The sequence below is a fragment of the Schistocerca piceifrons genome, chromosome 1 (assembly GCF_021461385.2).
Source record: "Schistocerca piceifrons isolate TAMUIC-IGC-003096 chromosome 1, iqSchPice1.1, whole genome shotgun sequence".
Taxonomy (NCBI): Eukaryota; Metazoa; Arthropoda; class Insecta; order Orthoptera; family Acrididae; genus Schistocerca; species Schistocerca piceifrons.
In genome coordinates this window covers 1,203,085,299-1,203,109,038 of record NC_060138.1, presented here as the reverse complement: position 1 = coordinate 1,203,109,038, position 23,740 = coordinate 1,203,085,299, and the positions used below count along the sequence as shown (strand labels likewise).

The following is a 23,740-nucleotide window of genomic DNA, read 5'->3' as shown; positions in this document are numbered from 1 at the left end:
CTCAGATCATCAGATTTACAAGTATGAAGAACAAAGTAAAGGTGCAAAACCCTCAAAAAATTTTCTATTTCTTAGTAGGAGTTGGTCATTGAGGATATTGTCTTTAACATGTTGCAGATGCTTAAAGATCTGCATTACTTCCAAAACATCCAGTTTTAAGCCCTTAACCTCGGCATGAAGTAACTCGATATTAACTGGAGGGCTCGGCACATGAGCCGTTTGCACAAGGTGTTCTGCATAAATAGAATTTATCCGAGCATTGGATTTTGTTCTACAAAAAGAACTGTTAAGCAAACTAATCCTTAATGTTGATGACATACTTGTAACAGGAAAGAGTTGGGAAGAACATATACGTTTGTTGGGTGAAGTGTGTTACAGATTGAGACAGGGAGGCGTATCATTAAAACTAGACAAGTGCAAATTCAGAGTTAAACAGCTCAAATTTTTCGGCCATACCTTCTCAGAAGAAGGAATCTTGCCTGATGAAGAAGAACTTGAAGCCATTGCAAAATTTACTGCGCCCAAGACTAAGAAACAACTTAAATCGTTCTATGGAATTTATGGCCACTATTGGAAGTTTGTCAGCAATCAAGCTTTAAATGCACCATGTTTGAACAACTTGTCGAAGAAGAAAACCACTTGGATATCGGACAAGGATTGTCAGGAAGCATTCGACAACATCAAGAAACAGATGTGCAGTAGTAAAATGTTATACAGACCTTATCTTACAGAGCCATTTTGCATTATGACCAACAGCAGTGATTACAGACTGTGAGCTCATTTGTCCCAATAAAAGATTGTAGATGGTGTGATGGAGCATAGATCAATAGCGTTTGCCAGTAGAACTTTACAAAAACATGAGAAGTCATATACTGTCACCGAAAAAGGATTGTTAGCAGTCTATGGGGCTTTCACAAAGTTCAAGAATTACTTATTAGGACATCAAGAAGTAGTATACACAGACCATAAGGCTTTGATCTATATACAGGAGTGTACTTTGCATCACAGCAGGATAATCAGGTGGACGCTACCTCCCTCCAGCAGTTCAACTATACGGTAAAGTATATAAAAGGTGAAGAAAATCTATTTGCTGGTGCTATATCAAATTGCCAATGGGAGGAGAAGGTGAAAATAACAGTGATGAGTGTGGAATGGAATCTAAAAGGGGTGGAAGAGGAGAATGAAATCAGGAAAATTTGTTATGACATCTGTAGATATCAGAACCATGTTTCCAACTGGAAGTTAGTTAAAAGTTATCTGGGTAAGAGAGGTATACGAGAAAGTAGAGCAACATTATAAAATGCACAAGGGTATACTTTTCAGAAGATACAGTGCAGACAGTGATGCTTGGAGATTGTGTTGGCCAGAGCAGTATACTGAAGTACCGATAAAGTATGTACATGAGAGTTTCAGACATTGTGGGACACTGAAATGTATCCGAAAGATCCAAGAAAATGTGTAACATGGACAGGAGAGTGAGGAAGCAGTTATCTACATGTGACAGGTGCCAGAGGGTAAAAGTTATTACTCAAACCTGCAAAGGGGTGTATACAAAACATCTTGCCAAGAGAACAACTACAACTTGTAGCAGTTGATTTTTATGGATCATTGCCTAAGGCTAAAGGAGGATTTTGTTACATATTTGTCATGGTGGCTCTTTTTTCAAAATTCATTAAACTATATCCATTGAAGAAAGCAACAGGTAAGAACACCTTTTGAAAATTAGAGAAGACTATTTCACAAAGGTAGGAAAACTGAAGAGCATACTTTCTGACAAAGGAGCACAATTTACTTCTAAACTTTGGAAATGAGGATGAAAATATAAACCATAATCTGATATCTGCTTATCACCCGTCAAGCAATCCGGTCTGAACGTTACATCAGAAAAGTAGGGCGATTATTTAGAACTTATTGCAACAAAAATCATGTAAGTCGGATAGAGTATGTAGACAGCTTTGAAGATAAACTTAAAAGCTTACAACATTCGTCTACTGGTTCTGCCCATATGAAATAATGTACCACAAGAAACCACTGAATCTGATCAATGAATTAATTGAATTCCCAGCATGTAAGGCTATGAGTCCACAGGAAAGAGAAGAAATAGTCAAGAAAGTAATGGAACAACAAGGGAAATTGAGGAAAAACAAACATGATAAGAAACTGAAACCTACAAATTTTAAAATCAATGATCTAATCCTGTTGAAAACACATGAAAAATCCAAGGCTATAAGAATGAATTAAAGATATTCTTTGACATACATATTGATCCATTCAAAATTCAGTCTATGCCACACCCAAATGCATACAGGTCAGTGAATCCAAAGTCTAGAAGGTTATTTGGTTTATGTAACATAACTGAACTGAAACCCTATAAGCAAGTGTCAAACACCAAGAAAAAATAAGATAATGTAAAAAGCCCCCAGGAGGACACATCTTCGTGTCAAGTGCATGGTGAGCACTAGGTCTCCGAGCTATGTAGCATTCTATTTTCTTCTTTTCATTTTTCGGATGCTACTCTTTTACTCATCTATAAACCTGTAATAAAGTTATCTCTTACTGAAAATACTACCCATTCTCTGTAGTATAAGTTTTCTGTATATAATATGACTATTGAGTGACATTATTTGAGGAATAATTTGAGAATGTAAACTGTGTACTAAATTTGACTTTCCTACTGTAGTAATTGACCAGTCGTTGAAGTTTTACCCTGTAGAGCATGTATTTGATTTTGTGGGTGGTTCTTTGAGAATTACAGGCATGGTCATGATTTTGTGAATTTGCTAATGAGATATACAAGTGGATGTAAACATGTCACTGAATGGACAAGTTGCAATGTGACAAAAGATATTTTGTGAAAAGTTTGTCATCACAAGATGGTGTGATAATGAACAATCTGTGAGTTTATGCTTGATATGATAAGAAGTTAAATGAGATTGGCGGGGGAGGGGGGGGGGGGGGTTAAATATACTGTATACGGGAACATACTGAAATATTAATCAAAAAGAAAGGATACATATATAATTTGTTTTTGTTCATTGACTTTAATCTGTATATAGCTAAATATTTACAGTTTAGAGATACTTATCTTTGTGTGATTTTGTTTGCAAATATGCTAATAGTACAAGATATTATGTGAATGATTTTGACATATTTAAACCTAATGTGACCATAATTGTAACTTGCTCGAGTTCCTTGAGAAATGAGTTCATCCCTGTTCATACCTAGAGAACTGTATCCAAGATTCTTACCTGACCTGGAAATAAAAACTAAGAACTGTAAAACTAATAGTGGACTGTGCTATTGCAGCATAGACAGAAAAAGAGAGTTGCAGACACAAGATGGACAGTGCAGAAGAACTGATGATTGTGAGCTGCCAATTCCTTAAGATCTGCAATGTGAATCAGTGACTGGAGTGACAGCCAAGAAAAGGAAACTTTTTTGATTTTTTTTGAATTATGTATATGCATTTAGCAGCCATTCATATAAGTAATACTTGTAAGAGTGGCTGGGGGTGTGTGCAACAATACAGCTTTCCCCAAGACTCTAATGAAGAGACTGATACCACATTTTTTGTATGCATCCGGGTGGCTGCCGGACAAGTCAGTGCTTCCTAGGGACTTGTATGTGTGTCTGTATTATATCATTCAGTCCAATTTACTAAAACACATGATATTCATTGTTAAAGCATAAAAAAGTTCTGGAAGGACTTATATTACGATTTTCAGGGGATTGTTGTCATTACAAGTGCTGAGTTAGATGTTTAATCAAGAAATTGAAGTGTTAAATATCTGGCGGCAAATATTAAGAGGCTGTGGAAAAGCTGGCATAAGTGGCTGGTGCCTCCTAATTACATTAATTGCAGTTGATTGGTAGGTTGACACAGATAAACTCATCATCTTGAGAAACGGCTTAAAAGTTATTACCAAGCAATGTATTTTCATGTGTTATCCATTTTTATGCCTGCCTCTGTAATTAATATCCTTTGTCATTACATTTCTAATTAATCTCCAATTGTTTACATCACACAACTTTCAGATTTTCAGAATTTGAGGCTTTATATGTAAAATTTACGTATGTAGTCGGATAAAGCATGAGATTTGTACTGTCATTGATTGTTAGTAACCAAATCCACCCTGCAATTAATTACATAATTAAAATAATACAAGAGACATTATTGTAATTAAAGTACAGATTTATTTTCATATTGAAAACTAGTGACGATACTATAAAAAATTATGTCAATTAATATTGTATTTTATACCTTATTCGGCTGTAACATCAGTTTCTTTACATTTTGTAAATTATAATTGTAACATCAAAATGGTACAGACTTAATAATGAGTTATTTTGAAATTTATTGCTAAAATTCTATATAAAGCAAAGTAGTGATGCTGTGGGGAGTCAGTTGTTGAGTTGTTTTGTTTGTCAGTCAAAGAGATCTGTGAAGTATGTCAGTTAGTGTTTTTGTTAACATGACGAGTATGCAGTTCAGTTGTCAATAAATTTTGTGAAGTTGGAAACTGTTATATTCTTTCATCAAATGAACTCCAAGCAATCTAAAGTTAAGTTAAATGTAACGATCTGAGTGGAACGTTATAACACAGACGTGTTGAGAGACAGTCCCTCCACAGTGAACTAGGAGTACTGTTTAGTAGTAATAATATGAGCATTCTTATGTGGCAGTTCAATACATGGATCCATGTGATCTCTCTTTATGATGCTCTTTGAACTCAATTGTTAAGTTTTGTGATCGTGAAGTGAATAAAGTATATCATTACAATAAAGTGGTGTTAAATGTCATTATTTCACCGTAATATCATTACCTGCCACACTGGTGAGTCTGTGTAACACATTTTCTGTGAATCCAGCAATTTGGACATTTTCCATGATTGACAAACCACAGGACAATGTGGCCTACAATAGCAACGACTGTTATGACACAGAAATCGACTCCGTCCACTGGTTATATGCCTAAATGTATGTCTTCTGCATCAGTTTGTCACCATTGCAGAAAAGTGTGACCATTTTTCATCGGCATCATCACAAATTGCTGAACAAAGTGCACTGACAATGGACATCATTGCACATTCTCTTATGCCCTGTGAACATTTTGCAGGACAATTTACTCATTACGCCACTCCATTGATGGGTTTCCATGTGAACGATAATGCTTCTGTGTCACAAAATCCATTTGTTACCCTTTATAATTCTAAGCTACAAATGATGCTGTCAGGTCTGCACCATTGTGCTGTATTGCCAGCAGATTCACATAACCTTGCCAAATTTGATGATAAACCACAAGCGTTTGGTACAGTGCGACAGCAGGGGTGCTTGAATAGTGACCTTTTATTAATTAACAATGTGAATTTTGCCATTGTCCCGTCCAGTGCTCCTAAATCGAGTGTTCCCGGTGCGCCACAATTAGTAAACAAACCTCCACAGTGTACTGTGTAGTGCAAACCAAATCTCTTGATGGCCACGGCCATTTCTACTGCACCAGTCAGCCCTGCAACCACAGCTGCTACGTTGTGTTATATGTATGAACATTAAGAACAGTGTAAACTCAAGCGTCCAGATATTTTGCAGGCCACCACAACATCGTCTGTGTTCACCACTCCACTCCTGCCTGTTCTTTCAGGATGTCTACCACAATTGCCTCCACTTAACAAGGAGAGCCCGAAAACATGGTTTGCTCATGTTAACAGCATCCTCAATGTCCATGGAGTCTTATACGATGAAGCGCAGTTCATATCTTTGAGTTCAGCTCTGCACAAGCACACAGATTTGACATCTGATTTCATCCATACAGCACCAACAAGGGACTGCTATGTACACGCAAAATCTATTATTCTTGAGTGTTTGTGGAGAACTCCACATGAAGGAATTAATCATATAGTGCATGACATATTGCTCTGTGAGCCCACACCATTGCAGTTGTGGCAAAAGATCAGGGCACTTACTGATCCCTCCTTCCTGTTTGACACCGCTTTGTGGTTGCTATGGATAGTGAAAATACCGGAAGGTCTCCAGCTGCAGCTTTTATCACACTCCACTGACCCATTAGAGAAGCACCTACAGCTAGCAGATGACATCTATAAAATCATCAGACATCGGCAACTCATTGCAACACAGAGCTCTTCACCAACAGCTGGCAATACCGCACACATCCCAGCACATACTTTCACACGAGGCCACACAAGGTTACTCCAGTCAACAACCATGATTGAGGTGCTAGCTGGTGGTCGTGGCAGTGAAATGTCCTCTCCCTTCATGCCTCCGCACCCAGGCTCCCTTTCCACCTTACCCAATTCCTGCACTGCAACTACAGATGTCACACAAAGTCTGCAGCTGCACTCCATATATCCGCTGTGTTGGTATCATGCCCATCACGCAGATGTGTCTCAGAAGTGTCGCCCATCTGCCCTACACCCATCCCACTGCGGGATGAGTTAGGTGCATCATCTAAAGTGTATTCTACAGGGTGCCTGCAGCACCACCAGTCTTCACACAATAAACAACTACCCCCAGGCAGATTGTATGTACATGACTTCATCAGTGACTCTTTCTGGTCAACATCAGTGCAGATACCAGCGTCATACCTCCAGCATTGTCAACTTTGACACTGACATCTTCTGCCTTGACATTGTGAGCAGCAAACAATTCGTCAGTCACCATCCATGGCTCAACATACCATCGCCTCAAACTTAAACCAAAATTTTGTTTTGAACAGATATTCAATGTGGCCAACACTGATGAGCCAGTATTGGGAAATGATTTTCTATGATACTATGGCCTCTCTCCAGATTTATCGTCACGAACGCTGCTCCACCATTCTTCTGACACGGGCATTGAGGGCTCCTTCATTGCAATACCCACACATTCTAGAGCAAGAACGGCTGCCCCTTTGCACCAGCTGGCTGAACACACTTCCCTCACATCAGATCTGGTGGATTCACTGTTCCAGCTACCCAACAGACGACATGACTTTGCAGCCCTATGCATGGCCAACAGGTCGCTGCAGGCACTGATCAACAACACTTCCGCAGACCTGGCATGTGCGCGAATGACCATCACAGCACTTTCAGTGGCTACCACCACTACAACACTGGCTACTGCTCCAGTCTTGCTCTCTAAGGACAACATTCAACATGTGGCGAGCAATCTGCCTCATCCATGTCGGCAGACTATGCTCGCACTACAGCTGTCAAACCAATGAGCTACACAGCTGCTGCAATCAACGCTGTCCCGCACGCTCACATCGAGCCTGCACAATCTTGTGTCACCTTGCCCACCACAGATGCAGACCACGCCCCTCTCACCATGCTGACACCGCACACAACAGCTGGCCCAGACTCTACACTTGCAGCTGCCAACACAGTATCTGATGGCAGAGAACCTTCACCAATGTAATCATACTTTTTAATTTGTTTTCTAGTATACTTTTAAGGATTTTAGTCAAACTGAAGTTCAGTTAAATATTATACATTAGTTAGTCAGTTAGTTATATATTACACCTTCTCTTTCAGATGGAATTTTGACTGCAAGCATAACATAGAATTTCAATTCTGAAATTAATGATTTATTACTTGAAGTCTTTGACTGTGTGTACTTTTTAATTGTACACTATTTCAGAACAGATTTTGGTTTTAAAATATTCTGCACATTGACATCTTTAAACTGGTGAATCTCTTTTATGTGTAAGTATTTCAGTTGTTTCTTTGTTCCATACATTCACAATATAGTACTCATATGTCCTACCCCCCTTTGTCACCATATTTATGATCTGCTTAACACTATTTGGGAATGCTATGTAGTCATTTGGACCTCAATGAGGCATTGACCCCATCCAGCATAGCTGCACCGCTGTGTATTACTGCTGAATCACTTTCTTGAGCTAGCATCATGTTGGACACAGCCTGTGCAATTACACCATTCACTGCTTTTCAGTTTCTGACCATCAGTTTGAATAGCAATGAGTAGAGCATTAGTGTAAAGTTTAAAGCAAGTCATATTTATGAAAATGAGCTGCTGACTAAACAGGTTCAATCAGCTAGATAGTTATTTAGTTACTTACTCTATAGATCAAATCCACGATATATGTTACGATGTGGAAAATGCCAACAGAATAAAAACAGAACACTTATATACAACTAAAGAGAAAATGAAAAATAATATTTATATTCATGCAAGGTGGCCTTTTGCTAACTGATTATTTATCTCTACTCACAAACTGCTCTAATGTATAGAAGAAGTTTTTAAGCAGAAATCTATTTAATCTACATCTGAAAATAATTATGCTAATCTGTCAGACATTTTATTTTCGTGGGCACTGTGTCAAAAAGCTTTATAGCAGCATATTTACCCCTTTCTGTGCCAGTGTTAGATTCATTACAGAATAACACAGATCATTTTCCCTTCTAGTGCTGTACCGTACTTGTGAATATCTCAGACATAGATGGATTTTTAACAGCAATTTTCATAAGTTACTAAATGTACTGTGAAGCTGTTGTTAATATTGCCAGGCCTTTGAACCTAAAGATTAGCCTTGTAATCTAGTCTGATAGTAGATGCAAAAATAATCTGGTCCATCAGCAGCTTATCTTGGTGAATATTCTATTCAAGCAATGGAAATTAACAATATTAGAAAAGGAAAGTTGCTACTCACCATATAGCGGAGATACTGAGTCGTGATAAGCACAACAAAAAGATTATAGTTCTCAGCCATTAAGGCCTTTGTCAGCAATAGAGACATGTGTGTGCATTGCTGACAAAGGCCTCAATGGCCAAAAGCTGTAATTGTGTGAATCTTTCTGTTGTGCCTATCGTGACTCAGCATCTCCACTATATGGTGAGTAGCACCTTCCCTCTTTAATACTGAATATTCTATTCTGTACACTCCCTTGTGAGTGTAGCCATGACTGGGAAGTGCTTTGGACTTGTATTTAATATATGGTACTCCATATAAATTTATTTGCCCATATGGATTACTTGGGAGGGTTGCCAGGGGGAAGAGAAGACAACTCCAGTAGCCTTATACTTACCTCAAAGGAGAAGGGAAAACTCAAAGGTAAAGAAACAAAGCCACCTATTGTCAGCTCTAGGTGGCAGCTCGGAGTAGAAGAGAGAGATGTTTATTGGTCACGGCTCCAAAGGCCTGTCATGCCGGAAATGCATATCCTCCTATTTCCATCTATTGTACTATAAGTTTTTTCCTTATTTTGTTACCTGAAGATATGACATTTCTGTGTCTTTATATACTGTAATTGTTTTACATTTTGTATATATATATTTCTGCATTTATTTTGATGTATAATTTGTTTGTTTTGTAAATATTATTTGTATTTTTACGCTGGGTCCTGCCTAGGGAAAACTATGCTGTCGAACGATTACATCGATAGGTCGTGTGGAGAACCAAAGTGTTTAATGTCTTGGGTAGTGTTAACTCTGCCACATGGAGTGCGGGCAGAGCAGAGTCTGGCTGGAGTAGGGAGGTGGAGCAGGTGTGTTGAGTGACACTCCCGCGAGTTGCTGTGCTTTCGGGGTTTGGCAGCATGTAATTGCGTTCGACTTGTTATGATAGTTTCTGACACGGTGTCGCGAATGGGAAACGTTAGCTGGCACACATCAAGAGCCCGTTTCACCTGGTGACCATGTTGAGGAGAAGGCACACCAACATCCAGCTTCTGCAACAGTGACGGCTGACAATAAGTGATTGTCGCCACCTCCTCGATCGCATGTAAAGTTTTAGAACTGTATGGCAGACCTCAGCTTTTCAACCTATTCCATTAACATCACTAAAATACAGCAACTTCACATGAACCTTTGTTGCTCATTGTCCCAATTGCATTACCAAGCAGGGTCCCTTCCTTTTTCGGAATGAACCCAAGTGTCGTTGAAATTCAAACGCCAGCATTAAAGTAATATCATTCCATTTCATTGCTTTAATTTCAAAGTTCAGTTAAAGTATTCATAGCTGGCTACAATATTTAGATTACACAAGCACAAATTAAGAGTGCGAGTTTTGTTACCATATTTTAGCTTACCTGTGACTGCAGCTCAGCTTGGAACGTACTAAATTTTACTATTGTTAATTGTTCAAAATCATTTAATTCAAGTTCAAAGTTGAATCTCTTATTTCTAAATTGTGTAGATTCAAGTTGCTTTTGAGATGATTGTTGAGGTAGCTCAAGACTAACCTTATTTTATTTAATTTCGTAGTGCTTCAAAAATAAAGTTCACTATTAATTTCAGTCGCTAAATTAACTTTCTGTTTTCATGTTTTATTAATTCTTTTGCTAAATTAAGTCAGAGTGTAGCGAAATTTATTACTTCTGACAAACATTCAGTTTTCACACAACATGTGTCAACCTTCAGTTGCCATGCTTTTAGTGCTACTTATACGTGCATTAACCTTTCTTTTTCAGTTATTATAGTAGTTGTCCATAGGACTGGTGACCTTAATTTTCCCCAAATCTCAAATATCTAATTAATGCCAGTTAATTGTTAATGTAACGACCACACATTTACTTTCTTTATTAACTTTACCCTTTTTCAAAATTAATTTCCACCAATTTCATTTGCATTTTTCCTTTCATTTAGATGTAACCCTTCCTCCCTCTTTACCGACAGATTAACTTTGGTGACGATTGCTTTTCCCAAATTTTCATTAGGTACACACAGTTTAATTTTTCACTTTCATTAAGGTCGATAAGTGAGGGGGAGGTTACAGGCCCACCATAAGGTGATCCTGCAATGTAATTTGATTGGCAAGGTGGCAGTGCTAATGATGATTTGGCCTATTCTGGTGTAAACGAGTTGATTATTAATGCATCAGCTCAAAAGCAACAGATGAAAAACGCAGTTCCATGTAAAATTTCAATAATAAACATTACTGGTGTTCAGGCCTTGGGGATATGTTGTAAAGCTCTGCAAAAATCTATAAGTACAGGATCTATGATACCATCCAGACAAAAATATAGTCAGAAATGTAATGATTCTAAGCAACACAAATGCTCCACAGATGAGAATAACCAAAACTACAAACTGAGTTTCAATAAATAGAAATTCGGATCCAATTCTTAAAAGACAGAGAAAAAAACATAGCAATGTGTAACAGATCAAATGATGAAATGAGGACCCTACCAGAGTGGTGATACTGAGTATCAGTCCGACACCAGCGAAGTGCATATGGCATCTCTGCTGTTCTGTCTTTGAGAAAGAAGTGTCAAATTTTAGAGTCAAGGGTGCTGTCTAGCGATATTTGATTTTTATATCAGTTACACATGAGTTGATCTGTAATGAGAATAATGCACTCTTATTGGAGCAGTAGTGAATCATTTCAAAAATAGAAAAAAAAGACAAATTGTGCCTCTCTTACAAGGAATAGTGATACATTTATTTGACCAAAAGGGAATAATCCTATTTTCAATTCTTTAATCAGCATGATTTCCTTTGTTTCTTTTTCATTTGGAGTTAACATGCATAAATATAAATAACTTTCAGGTAACAAGACACAAATGTCTATTGCTAAATTTTGAAACTGGAATTGTACCACTCTGCCCAAAGAAATGTGAACACATGTGCTATTTTCTGACATTCTGTCAAAAATTTAATATTGGCTTCTAGCTGACTGAACTTATTTGCTGTGAATATTGCCTCTTTTGCAATATACCATTTATTAAACATCAGTTGACGCAAAACTTATAAGTGACTACATCCTTTTTGTAGTCACTACTGCAATCATCTCAAGGAAATACACAGGATTGACAAAGAGTTACCTTTCTCTGTAGGGGAAAAAAAATGCAGTTAGAACTTACACCATGGCTGCCATGGTCAATTGCTTGTTGGAGTGCTGTCTTCCCAGAGTAATCTCTCACACTAAAATTTGCTCCTTTCCTCAGCAGGAAATTGACTGCATCACTGCTGCCAACAGCAAGCATCAGTGGTGTCTGGCCATCACTGTCCTGCTCATCAATGCTTGCTGGCTTTTGCAGTAACAGCTCCAGACCTCCTACACTGTGTGCCTCGGCTGCCCAGTGCAAAGATGTTCGACCAATGACATCCTTTGATGTGATATCCACACCAGCCGCAATCAGTGTCTCCATTACCTAAAAAGACTTACTTTTAGATTTGCTATCACATATGTTTTGTGCTGCACACATCATCCAGATGTAATCTAGCAGCAAATTTATGAACAAGTTAAAATCAACTGATTACTTAATCATGAAAACCTTACACATTTCTTGCATCAACATTTGTTCTTCCATGAGTTCATTTTTCTCATAACAAATGTTAATCTGATAATAGAAACTTCAGCAAAAAACAACCGAAGGTATGAGTGAAGATGACAACTTACCCCCCCCCCCCCCCTTTCTCTCTCTCTCTCTCTCTCTCTCTCTCTCTCTCTCTCTATCACACACACACACACACACACACACACACACACACACACACACAAACACACACATATGTATATACTCTGCAAACCACCATGAACTGCATGGCAAACTGTACATCCCACAGTACCAGTTGTCAGGGATTCTTCCTGTTCCATTCATGTATGGAGCATGACAAGAATCATTAAATCATTATTTGAATGCCTCTGTCTGTACTGTAGTTATTCTGATCTTATCCTCATGATCCCTATGTGAGCAATACCCAGGGGTTTTTAATACATTCTTAGTAGAGTCACCACCTAAAGCGGGTCTCATATTTGTTAGTAGACTTTCTTGGGATAGTTTATGTCTATTTTAGCGAAATTGCCAGTTCAGTTTCTTCAGTTTCTCTGTGACACTTTCCCAAGGATCAAACAAACCTGTGACCATTCATGTTGCCCTTTTCTGTATATGTTCAATATCCCCCGGAAGTCCTATTTGGTATGGGTCACACACACTTGAGTAACATTCTAGAACACTGTCCACATGAGTGATTTGTAGGCAATGTTCTTCATAGACTGACAGCACTTTCGCAGTATGCTATCAATAAACCAAATTCTAGCATCTGCTTTACCCACAACCGAGCATATGTGATCATTCCATTTCATATCTCTACATAGTGTTACACCCAGATGTTTGTACAAGTTGGCCAATTCCAACTGTGACTCACTGGCATTATAGTTATAGGATATTATGTTTTTTTCTGTTTTGTGAAGTGACAGTTTTACACTTTTGATCATTTAAAACAAGTTGCAGATCTTCACACCACTTTGAAATCTCATCAAGATCTGACTGAATATTTATGCAGCTTCTTTCTGACAGTACTTGATTATAGATAACTGCATCATTTGCAAAAAGCCTGTGGTTACTATTAATATTGTCTGCAAGGACTTGACTAGAAGAAGGGATCGGTTGGTAGGACATGTTCTGAGGCATCAAGGGATCACCAATTTAGTACTGGAGGGCAGCGTGGACGGTAAGAATCGTAGAGGGAGACCAAGAGATGAGTACACTAAGAAGATTCAAAAGGATGTAGGTTGCAGTAGGTACTGGGAGATGAAGAAGCTTGCACAGGATAGAGTTGCATGGAGAGCTGCATCAAACCAGTCTCAGGACTGAAGACCACAACAACAACAACAGGACATTGACATACAACATGAACAGCAAGGGTCCCAACACACTTAAATGGGGCATACCCAAAGTTCCTTCTACATCGGATAATGAATTTCCATTCCAGATAACATGCAGCAAACTTCCAAGGAGAGGTCCAATTTGTTAAAGAGGACCTTTAAAAGACTCACGTTTTTCATTTATTCTTAAAATTTCCATAAAGAACAATAAACCACTTTATTCAACAATGATCTTTGAGTTTTCTCTGCTCTGAAATGGTTTGAGTCTTATCTAACTAACAGGAAACAAAGGGTGTCATTGCGAAATACCTGAGCAGTAAGCAGTCTGTCTTCAGCTGATTGGGAATTAATTACATGTGGTGCTCCTCAAGGTTCCATTTTGGGTCCATTGCTTTTTCTTATGTACATTAATGACCTCTCATTATTACATTGCCAGATGGTAAGTTTGCTTTTGTTTCCATATGATGCAAACATTCCAATATGCAGCTAGTCAAGTATAGATTTAGAAATGGCTGCCAATCAAGGTTTCACTGATATTAATAAACAGTTTAAAGCTAATTCTCTGTCATTAAACTTTGAAAAGACCCACTATAAGCAGTTCTTAACTTGTAAGAGGTCTTTCAGCATGTGTATAACATACAAAAAATGCCAATTGAAGAGGTCGACAGTGTTAAATTTCAGGGATTACAAATCGATAATAAAATCAGTTGGGAAGTGCACACTGCAGAATTTATGAAGTGCCTAAACAAGTCCGTATTTGCAGTGAGAATAATGTCAGATGTAGGAGATACAAATGTAAAAAAAATGTGCATACTTTGCTAGCTTTCATTCTATTATGGAATATGGGATCATATTCTGGGATAACTAGTGAAACCAACCAAAAGTCTTTAGCATGCAAAAGCATGTAATAAGGCTCATTTGAGGTGTAAATTGAAGGATATCATGTAGCAACCTGTTCAAGGAAATTTTTATTCTAACCACTGCTTCTCAGTACATTTATTCTCGCTCTGTGGTGATTATCAATAACTGAAGAGTGTGTATTACCTGTGAACAGCTTTCTTTGGATCAGTCCGATGCCGGCTTTCTCACATGCTTTAGCACTTGTTTTCTGCTGTATTGCTTCTACTTATTTAGGGTTTAATAAATGTATTTCCATTGAAACATGTTTTGTTAGTGACGTACATTGCCTTAACTGCACCAACAATCACAATTAGAAGAAAAATGAAACCAGTATTCTCACATGGAAGCTTCCACAAGAAATTAGTGATTTCTTACTCGTACCAATTTCCCCATTTGAAATGAATAAATAATAAACTCTCTCAAAAATAAGAGCTCATATGAAATTGATGGTATTTCCAACAAAATTCTAGAGAATTGTTGTCATATGATAAGTACTGTCCTCTCTAAAATATGTAATGCATCATTAAATTAGTACTTTCATCATAGAGATTAAAAGATGTAATTGTGAAACCCTTTACAGGTAAGGTGACAGGAGCGGTATCAATAATAATCAACCTGTTACCTTGCTGACATTTTGTGAAGCTTTTGAGGAACTAATGTATTCCAGAATGGTGTCCCATCTTCGTAAGAATAATATACTTGGCAAATTACAGTTTGGATTTTGGGGGAGGGGACTGCTCAACAGATAACACTATCTATACACTCACTAACCAAATTAGAGAAGGATTAATTTACAGAACAAAGCCAGATTGTAATTTCAGTGACTGATCCAAAGCATTTGACTATATAAATCACAACATTTTTATCCAAATCTAAGGTTCTAAAGCCTTTTCATTGTGGCTAACAGGTGATGTACATCATCAGGTTACCTTCCATTTGGAAAGTGGATGCACTCAGTGACTGTATGTGACTTATAAATTATAGAGTGCAGCAATCAGTCATCCTTTTTAGATTTTATTATGCAAATCCAGATTTCAGCTAGTAGCTAGCCATTCTCAATGTAAGTCCCTGTTGTATAGGTGGCAGTCACAGTTCTTTGAATACTGGATTTGCATAATAAAATATAAAAAGGTTGACTGATTGTTGCATTCTATAATTTATATGATTTACATCATATTTAAATGAAATGTAAAAATTTATAATTTATGGTTTTTCAGATTTAGATAGGGGATATTTTTCTGAATTAGAGCAAATAAATTAATGGAATTCCACAAGGATCAACATCAGACCCTCTGTTGCTTCTCGTATATGTTAATGAACTTCCATTTATATATCTACATCTACATCCATTCTCTGCAATCCACCATATCCTGTGATACACATGGCAGAATGTATGCCCTGTCATACGTGGATAAGGGTTTCTTCCAGTTTCTTTCAGATATGGAGTGTACAAAGCAGGACTGCTTCAGTGCATCTGTGCATGCTGTAATTAGTCCACTCTTGTCTTTATGAGCCCCACGTAAGTGATACATTGAGGCCAGTAGTACATTCCTTACTTACACTGGTTCTGGAGGCTTCATTTAGGCTTTCAAGGAGCAGTTGACATCTGTCTTCATATGTCTTTCAGTTCCGGTTTTTCAGCATTTCCGTGACACTCTCCCACCATTCAAACCTACGACCATTAAGACTTCCCTCGTTATGTTCAGTACCCCTATAAATCCTATTTGGTATGGGTTTCACATGCTCGAGAAATATTCTAGGATGGTTCTACAAGTGTGTTGTAGGTAATCTCCGTTTTGTGGATGTAGGCCTATCTCATTATCTCAGTATTCTCTCAATGTACTTGTGTCTGTCACTTCCTTTATCAATGACTAAGTCTATGTCATCTTTCATTTATTATTTCCAGAAATTTTACACAAAAGTGTTTGTATGAGTTGACCAATTTTATCTGTGACCAGCTGATATTGAAGTTACAAATACTATGATTTATAAATAAATAGATAAAAAATCTACTCACCAAGTGTTAGATAAGACTCAAACCATTTCAGAGCAGAGAAAACTCAAAGATCATTGTTGAATAAAGTGGTTTATTGTTCTTTATGGAAATTTTAAGAATAAATGAAAAACATGGATCTTTTAAAGGGCCTCTTTAACAAATTGGACATCTCCTTGGAAGTTTGCTGCATGTTATCTGGGATGGAAATTCATTATCCGATGTAGAAGGAACTTTGGGTATGCCCCATCTAAGTGTGTTGCCTAACAGCCCAGTTAAAAAGCAGATTCCCCAGGCCATCACATCCAATCCTAGTATTGGTGATCCCTCTGAGAAACAACTTCGAAACACACCACTTGCCACCTAGTATTATCCTGATCTCAAATGTATCAATCAGCTACTTTGACAAGGCCATAACTTCCTAAAATCATGCCTTGAAATAAGATCCATTCCACCTGAGATTTTGCCCACCACACCTAGAATAGCTTTTCATCACCCTTCCAATCTCTGCAATATCCTTGTCAGACCCTCTGATCCTTCTGCACCCATCTCCCTACCCTACGTCTCCTACCTGTGTGATGGTCTCAACTACAAGACTTGCCCTATGCACCCTCCTACCACCATCTACCCCAGCCCTGTAATTGGCAAAACATATACTATCAAAGGCAGAGCCGTCTGTGAAACCACGCATGTCATATACCAGCTGTTTTGTAAACACTGTTCAGCCTTTTTCATCGGCATGACTACCAACCAGTTATCAGTCAGGATGAATGGGCATAGGCAGAGGGTGTATACAGGCAACACACAATATCCTTTTTCAGAGCGTGTTGTACAACTCGACAATCATGGCCTGGGTGCCTGTTTCACCACATGCACCATTGGATTCTTCTCCCATACAACAGTTTCTCAGAACTCTGCGGGTGGGAACTAGCACTACAACATGTCCTCGGTTCTTGCTACCCATCTCACCTTAATTTACATTAATTTCTACCATCCCAGCATTTATTCACAGTAAATACTTCTTTCTTCACTCCATTTTAGTTTTATTCATCTTCCATTTTCTGATTAGTCTATTTTTTGCCATCCCTCTCCTACCTCTGTTGCATACAATGCACTTAGGTTTTCACTCTTTATTAACTACTGCATGATGTTTTAGTAGTAATCTCTGTCTTACATATTACCTTGTCTTCCACCTTTAAGCTCTCAGGTTTTCAGATCTCATCTAGTGCAGTCCCCAACAATCAGTCTTTCCTTCTTGTCCCATCCAGTAAGTCTCCCCTGGGCCAGGGTTCTGTATGACTTTTTAAAACTGTTCCCCTTTCTCTAAACCTCTTCAGTCCTTTACCTTCACCCCTCTTCCTTCCCATTCAACTCTTCTGCCAGAAGAAGAAGCCACTGGCTCCAAAAGCTTGTAAAAGTTAACTCCTTTTGTGTGTATGTTCCCCTGCCACTGCTTGGTGAGTAGATTTTTTTATCTAGCCGTTGACATCATATTATCAATAACTGATTATTTTCATTGTTAAATACTGTGTTTCTGCATTCTGTGAAATGCATAGTCTTAATTTCTGTAAAACATACTTCCCAACTTTGCACCCCTCTGATATCTTATCAAGGCCTGATAGTACTTTGGTACAGATAACTGCATAATCTGCAAAAGATAAGTCGTGCATAGCAGTTATTTTTCATAAATTATGAATAATTTTAACACATAACAAGCATTTTGCATGATCTGCTGAAGAGGCCACAGAGCTTTGCACTGTCATCTATAAATAAATAAATGATTAATAATGTGAATAAACATTATGTTGCTATATTGCAGAACTGATCTCACTTAAAAATACCAGATACAGACATTTCAAAACATTCAATCTCTTACACATTGATATACCATCTTTTTTATGTTTCTTCCACACATTATTTTTATAACCTGAATATTGATCTTCTGGGTGTTATGCTGAGTTGTCATTTCCATTTGCTGTGCAATATTTTGATGAGCAGTGAGCCTTCATCTACAGATGCTGCAAGTTTTTCTGTTATGTGTTCTTCCTGCATGAATTCCAAGCAGGCTGCGAAATATTGTTGGTTTCACTCTGCTGTTTACAGCTATGATTGCTGATTTCCACTATGCCCAGGTGTTTGATTTTAGTGAAAATGGGTACAACTTATTCATCTTGACACCTTGTTAGGAAGGTTACCATACTAGGAAGTCAACCTTTCTTTTACCAGAGCTTATCCAACTTGTGTACATTGTGGAATATCTCCTTTCCTCAGTGGGCGTTTTGAATCAAAGTTGGTTTTAAAAAGCAGTGTAAGACAAACGTAAGTTCAGTATGGTTGGAGTCTAAGTAGTGAATACATATAATAGCAAAACTCATGGCACCTGAAGAAGACAGCTGGATCAGTCATCACACTAGGGTGCAGAAAATGATAATGAAAGCTCAGCAGAACAATTGGAAGCACATTATTAATCAGTCATGCTCAGAAAATATTAGAGGTGGGGGATGCTATAACATCTTTCTACAGCCCATATGTCATACTTGTAGACTCTTTCTTTGGAATATGGCCAGTTCACTTACTTTTCCGAACTTTTAATTAATGCATTCATCAGTCTTACTTGCACCATCACTGAAAAGGTCTTTCAGTTGACATTTTGCACTAGTAACAATTAACTGTGAATAAACTGTCTGTATAACAGAAATTTGTTGGTAAATCATATTATATGATAGTAGAGTGTCAGTATGTGTGGCACCAAAGCTAGTGTCCAGTTCCTAGTGAATGAGACAGGAACTGAAATTGAGGGTAGCAAAGCAAAAGCTGAAATGCTCAACTCTGTTTCAAATGTTCCTTTACAAATGAAAACCCAGGACAATTGTCCCAACTTAATTCACTGAAAGATGAATGAAATAAGTATTAATGTCAGTGGCGTTTAGAAACAGCTGAAATTGTTGAAACTGAACAAAGCTCCAGACCTGATGGTATCCCTATCATTCTATGTCTACGAATTTTTGGTGGAGGTAGCCCCTCTTCTAACTATAATTATCATAGATCCCTCAAACAAAAAACTGTGCCCAGCTCTTGGGGGAAAAAAAAACCACAGGCCACACCCGTCTACAAGAAGGGTAGTAGAATTTATCTACAAATCTACAAGACTACCATCTAATAACCATTACAATGGTTAGTTGTAAAATTGTAGGAGATATTCTGAGCTCAAACATAATGAAATATCTTGAACAGAATGACCATCCCAACACCAAGCAGCATGGATTCCAAAAACATAAACTTGAACTTTTCGCACATGACATACTGAAAACTTAGATTCAGGGCAGTCAGGTAGATGTAGTATTTCTTGAAATTTGTGGCTTTATTGAGGACTTATCAGCAGGGAGGATGAAGTCTGTACTCAAAGTTTGGGAGGGGGGAGGAGGTTCTGCATAGTAGGGGCACTCCTTCTCCTCCACCCCCCAATCACATAATGAAATTACACATGACCTAGCTGATGTGCAGTGACTTTGAAAGATGTTTCAATTTTCAGTCATACAATGGAAAAAGGATACACACTATCGATAGTCAGTAAGGCCAATGATAAATTTAAACTATCCCTACATCCATAGTATTACTGGCTCTCATCCATCCCTATTTTAGCTGAGACAAGTTGTTGGTCTTCTTTGAAAACAGGTGGTGTTTTGCACACTTGTGGAACCATCCTAGAATATTTCTCGAGCATGTGGAACCCATACCAAACAGGATTAATAGGGGTACTGAACATAACGAGGGAAGTCCTAATGGTCTTAGGTTTGAATGGTGGGAGAGTGTCACAGAAATGCTGAAAAACTGGAACTGAAAGACATATGAAGACAGATGTCAACTGCTCCTTGAAAGCCTAAATGAAGTCTCCAGAACCAGTGTAAGTAAGGAATGTACTACTGGCCTCAATGTATCACTTACGTGGGGCTCATAAAGACAAGAGTGGACTAATTACAGCATGCACAGATGCACTGAAGCAGTCCTGCTTTGTACACACCACATCTGAAAGAAACTGGAAGAAACCCTTATCCACGTATGACAGGGCATACATTCTGCCATGTGTATCACAGGATATGGTGGATTTGCATAATAAAATCTAAAAAGGATGACTGATTGCTGCACTCTATAATTTATAAGTCACATACAGTCACTGAGTGCACCCACTTTCCGAATGGAAGGTTACCTGATAATGTACATCACCTGCTAGCCACAATGAAAAGGCTTTAGAACCTTAGATTTGAATAAAAATGTTGTGATTTATGTAGTCAAATACTTTGGATCAGTCACTGAAATTAATATCTGGCTTTGTTCTGTAAATTAATCCTTATAAATTTGGTTAGTGAGTGTATAGATATAAATAAAATGAAAAATGAAAATGAAATGTTATCTGTTGAGCAGTCCCCTCCCCCAAAATCCAAACTGTAATTTGCTAAGTATATTATTCTTATGAAGATGGGACACCATTCTGGAGTACATTAGTTCCTCAAAAGCTTCACAAAATGTCAGCAAGGTAACAGGTTGATTATTATTGATACCACTCCTGTCATCTTACCTATAAAGGGTTTCACAATTACATCTTTTAATCTCTATGATGAAAGTACTAATTTAATGATGCATTACATATTTTAGAGAGGACAGTACTTGTCATAAGACAACAATTCTCTAGAATTTTGTTGGAAATACCATCAATTTCATATGAGCTCTTATTTTTGAGAGAGTTTATTATTTATTCATTTCAAATGGGGAAATCGGTACGAGTAAGAAATCACTAATTTCTTGTGGAAGCTTCCATGTGAGAATACTGGTTTCATTTTTCTTCTAATTGTGATTGTTGGTGCAGTTAAGGCAATGTACGTCACTAACAAAACATGTTTCAATGGAAATACATTTATTAAACCCTAAATAAGTAGAAGCAATACAGCAGAAAACAAGTGCTAAAGCATGTGAGAAAGCCGGCATCGGACTGATCCAAAGAAAGCTGTTCACAGGTAATACACACTCTTCAGTTATTGATAATCACCACAGAGTGAGAATAAATGTACTGAGAAGCAGTGGTTAGAATAAAAATTTCCTTGAACAGGTTGCTACATGATATCATTCAATTTACACCTCAAATGAGCTTTATTACATGCTTTTGCATGCTAAAGACTTTTGGTTGGTTTCACTAGTTATCCCAGAATATGATCCCATATTCCATAATAGAATGAAAGCTAGCAAAGTATGCACATTTTTTTGCATTTGTATCTCCTACATCTGACATTATTCTCACTGCAAATACGGACTTGTTTAGGCACTTCATAAATTCTGCGGTGTGCACTTCCCAACTGATTTTATTATCGATTTGTAATCCCTGAAATTTAACACTGTTGACCTCTTCAATTGGCATTTTTTGTATGTTATACACCTGCTGAAAGACCTCTTACAGGTTCTGAACTGCTTATACTTGATCTTTCCAAAGTTTGGACAGAGAATTAGATTTAAACCATTTATTAATATCAGTGAAACTTTGATTAGCAGCCATTTCTAAATCTATGCTTGACTTGCTGCTTATATCATATGCAAACAAAAGCAAAGCTTATCATTTGGCAATGTAACAATAAGAGGTCATTAATGTGCACACGAAAAAGCAATGGACCCAAGATGGAACCTTGAGGAGCACCACATGTAATTAATTCCCAATCAGCTGAAGACAGACTGCTTACTCCTCAATTATTTTGCAGTGATACCCTTTGTTTCCTGTTAGTTAGGTAAGTCTCAAACCATTTCAGAGCCGTGCTGGTGAAACTATATTATTCTAATTTACATAAGAGAATGCTGTGATACACACAGTCAAAGGCTTTTGACATGTCACAGAAAATCCCAGAAGCCCGTTATTTGTTATCTAATGAATTAAATACATTCTCACTGTACGTGTAAATAGCTTTCTCTGTATTGGAACCCTTGCTGAGATTGGTTTGATACAGCTCTCCATGCTACTCTATCCTGTGTAAGCTTCTTCATCTCCCAGTACGTACTGCAACCTACATCCTTCTGAATCTGTTTTGTGTATACATCTCTTGGTCTCCCACTACGATTTTTATCCTCCACACTGCCCTCCAGTACTAAATTGCTGATCCCTTGATGCCTCAGAACAAGTCCTACCATGTGATCCCTTCTCCTAGTCAACTTATGCCACAAATTTCTCTTCTCACCAATTCTATTCAACACCTCCTCATTAGTTATGTGGTCTACCCATCTAATCTTCAGCATTCTTCTGAAGAACCACATTTTGAAAGCTTCTATCTTTTTCTTGTCTAAACTATTTATCGTCCACATTTCACTTACATACAAGGCTACACTCCATACAAATACTTTCAGAAACGACTTCCTCACACTTAAATCTATACTCGATGTTAACAAAATTTCTCTTCTTCAGAAACGCTTTCCTTGCCATTGCCAGTCTACATTTTATATCCTCTCTACTTCGACCATCGTCAGTTATTTTGCTCCCTAAATAGCAAAACTCATTTACTACTTTAGGTGTCTCATTTCCTAATCAAATACCCTCAGCATCACTCGACTTAATTCAACTACATTCCATTATCCTCGTTTTGCTTTTGTTGATGTTCATCTTATACCCTCCTTTCAAGAGACTATCCATTCCATTCAACTGCTCTTCCAAGTCTGCTGTCTCTGACAGAATTACAGTGTCATCGGCGTACCTCAAAGATTTTATTTCTTCTCCATGGATTTTAATACCTACTCCGAGTTTTTCTTTTGTTTCCTTTACTGCTTGCTCAATATACAGATTGAATAACATCAGGGATAGGCTACAACCCTGTCTCACTCCCTTCCCAACCACTGCTTCCCTTTCACGCCCCTCGACTCTTATAACTGCCATCTACATTTACATCTACATCCATAATCTGCAAGACACCTGATGGTGTGTGGCGGAGGGTACCTTGAGTAACTCTATTGGGTCTCCCTTCTGTTCCAGTCTCATATTGTTTGTGGAAAGAAATATTGAAGGTATGCCCCTGTGTGGGCTCTAATCTCTCTGATTTTATCCTCATGATCTCTTCACGAGATATACGTAGGAAAGTGCAATATACTGCTTGACCCCTCGGTGAAGGTATGTTCTCGAAACTTCAACAAAATCCTGTACCGAGCCACTTAGCGTCTCTCTTGCAGAGTCTTCCACTGGAGTTTATCCATCATCTTCGTAACGATTTCATGATTACTAATGATCCTGTAACGAAGCATGCTGCTCCCCGTTGGAT

At 37.9% G+C, this 23,740-nt stretch overlaps 1 protein-coding gene across 1 annotated transcript in view; it reads right to left on the bottom strand.

Moving 5' to 3' along the window:
- The window catches only part of LOC124802543 (serine/threonine-protein phosphatase 6 regulatory ankyrin repeat subunit A-like), a 407,755-nt gene that overhangs the window by 35,856 nt on the left and 348,159 nt on the right, over window positions 1-23,740 (bottom strand). Inside the window, exon 15 of the mRNA XM_047263406.1 lies at window positions 11,817-12,107. Coding sequence (XP_047119362.1) covers window positions 11,817-12,107 — 291 coding nt within the window. The remainder of the gene's footprint in view (window positions 1-11,816; window positions 12,108-23,740) is intronic.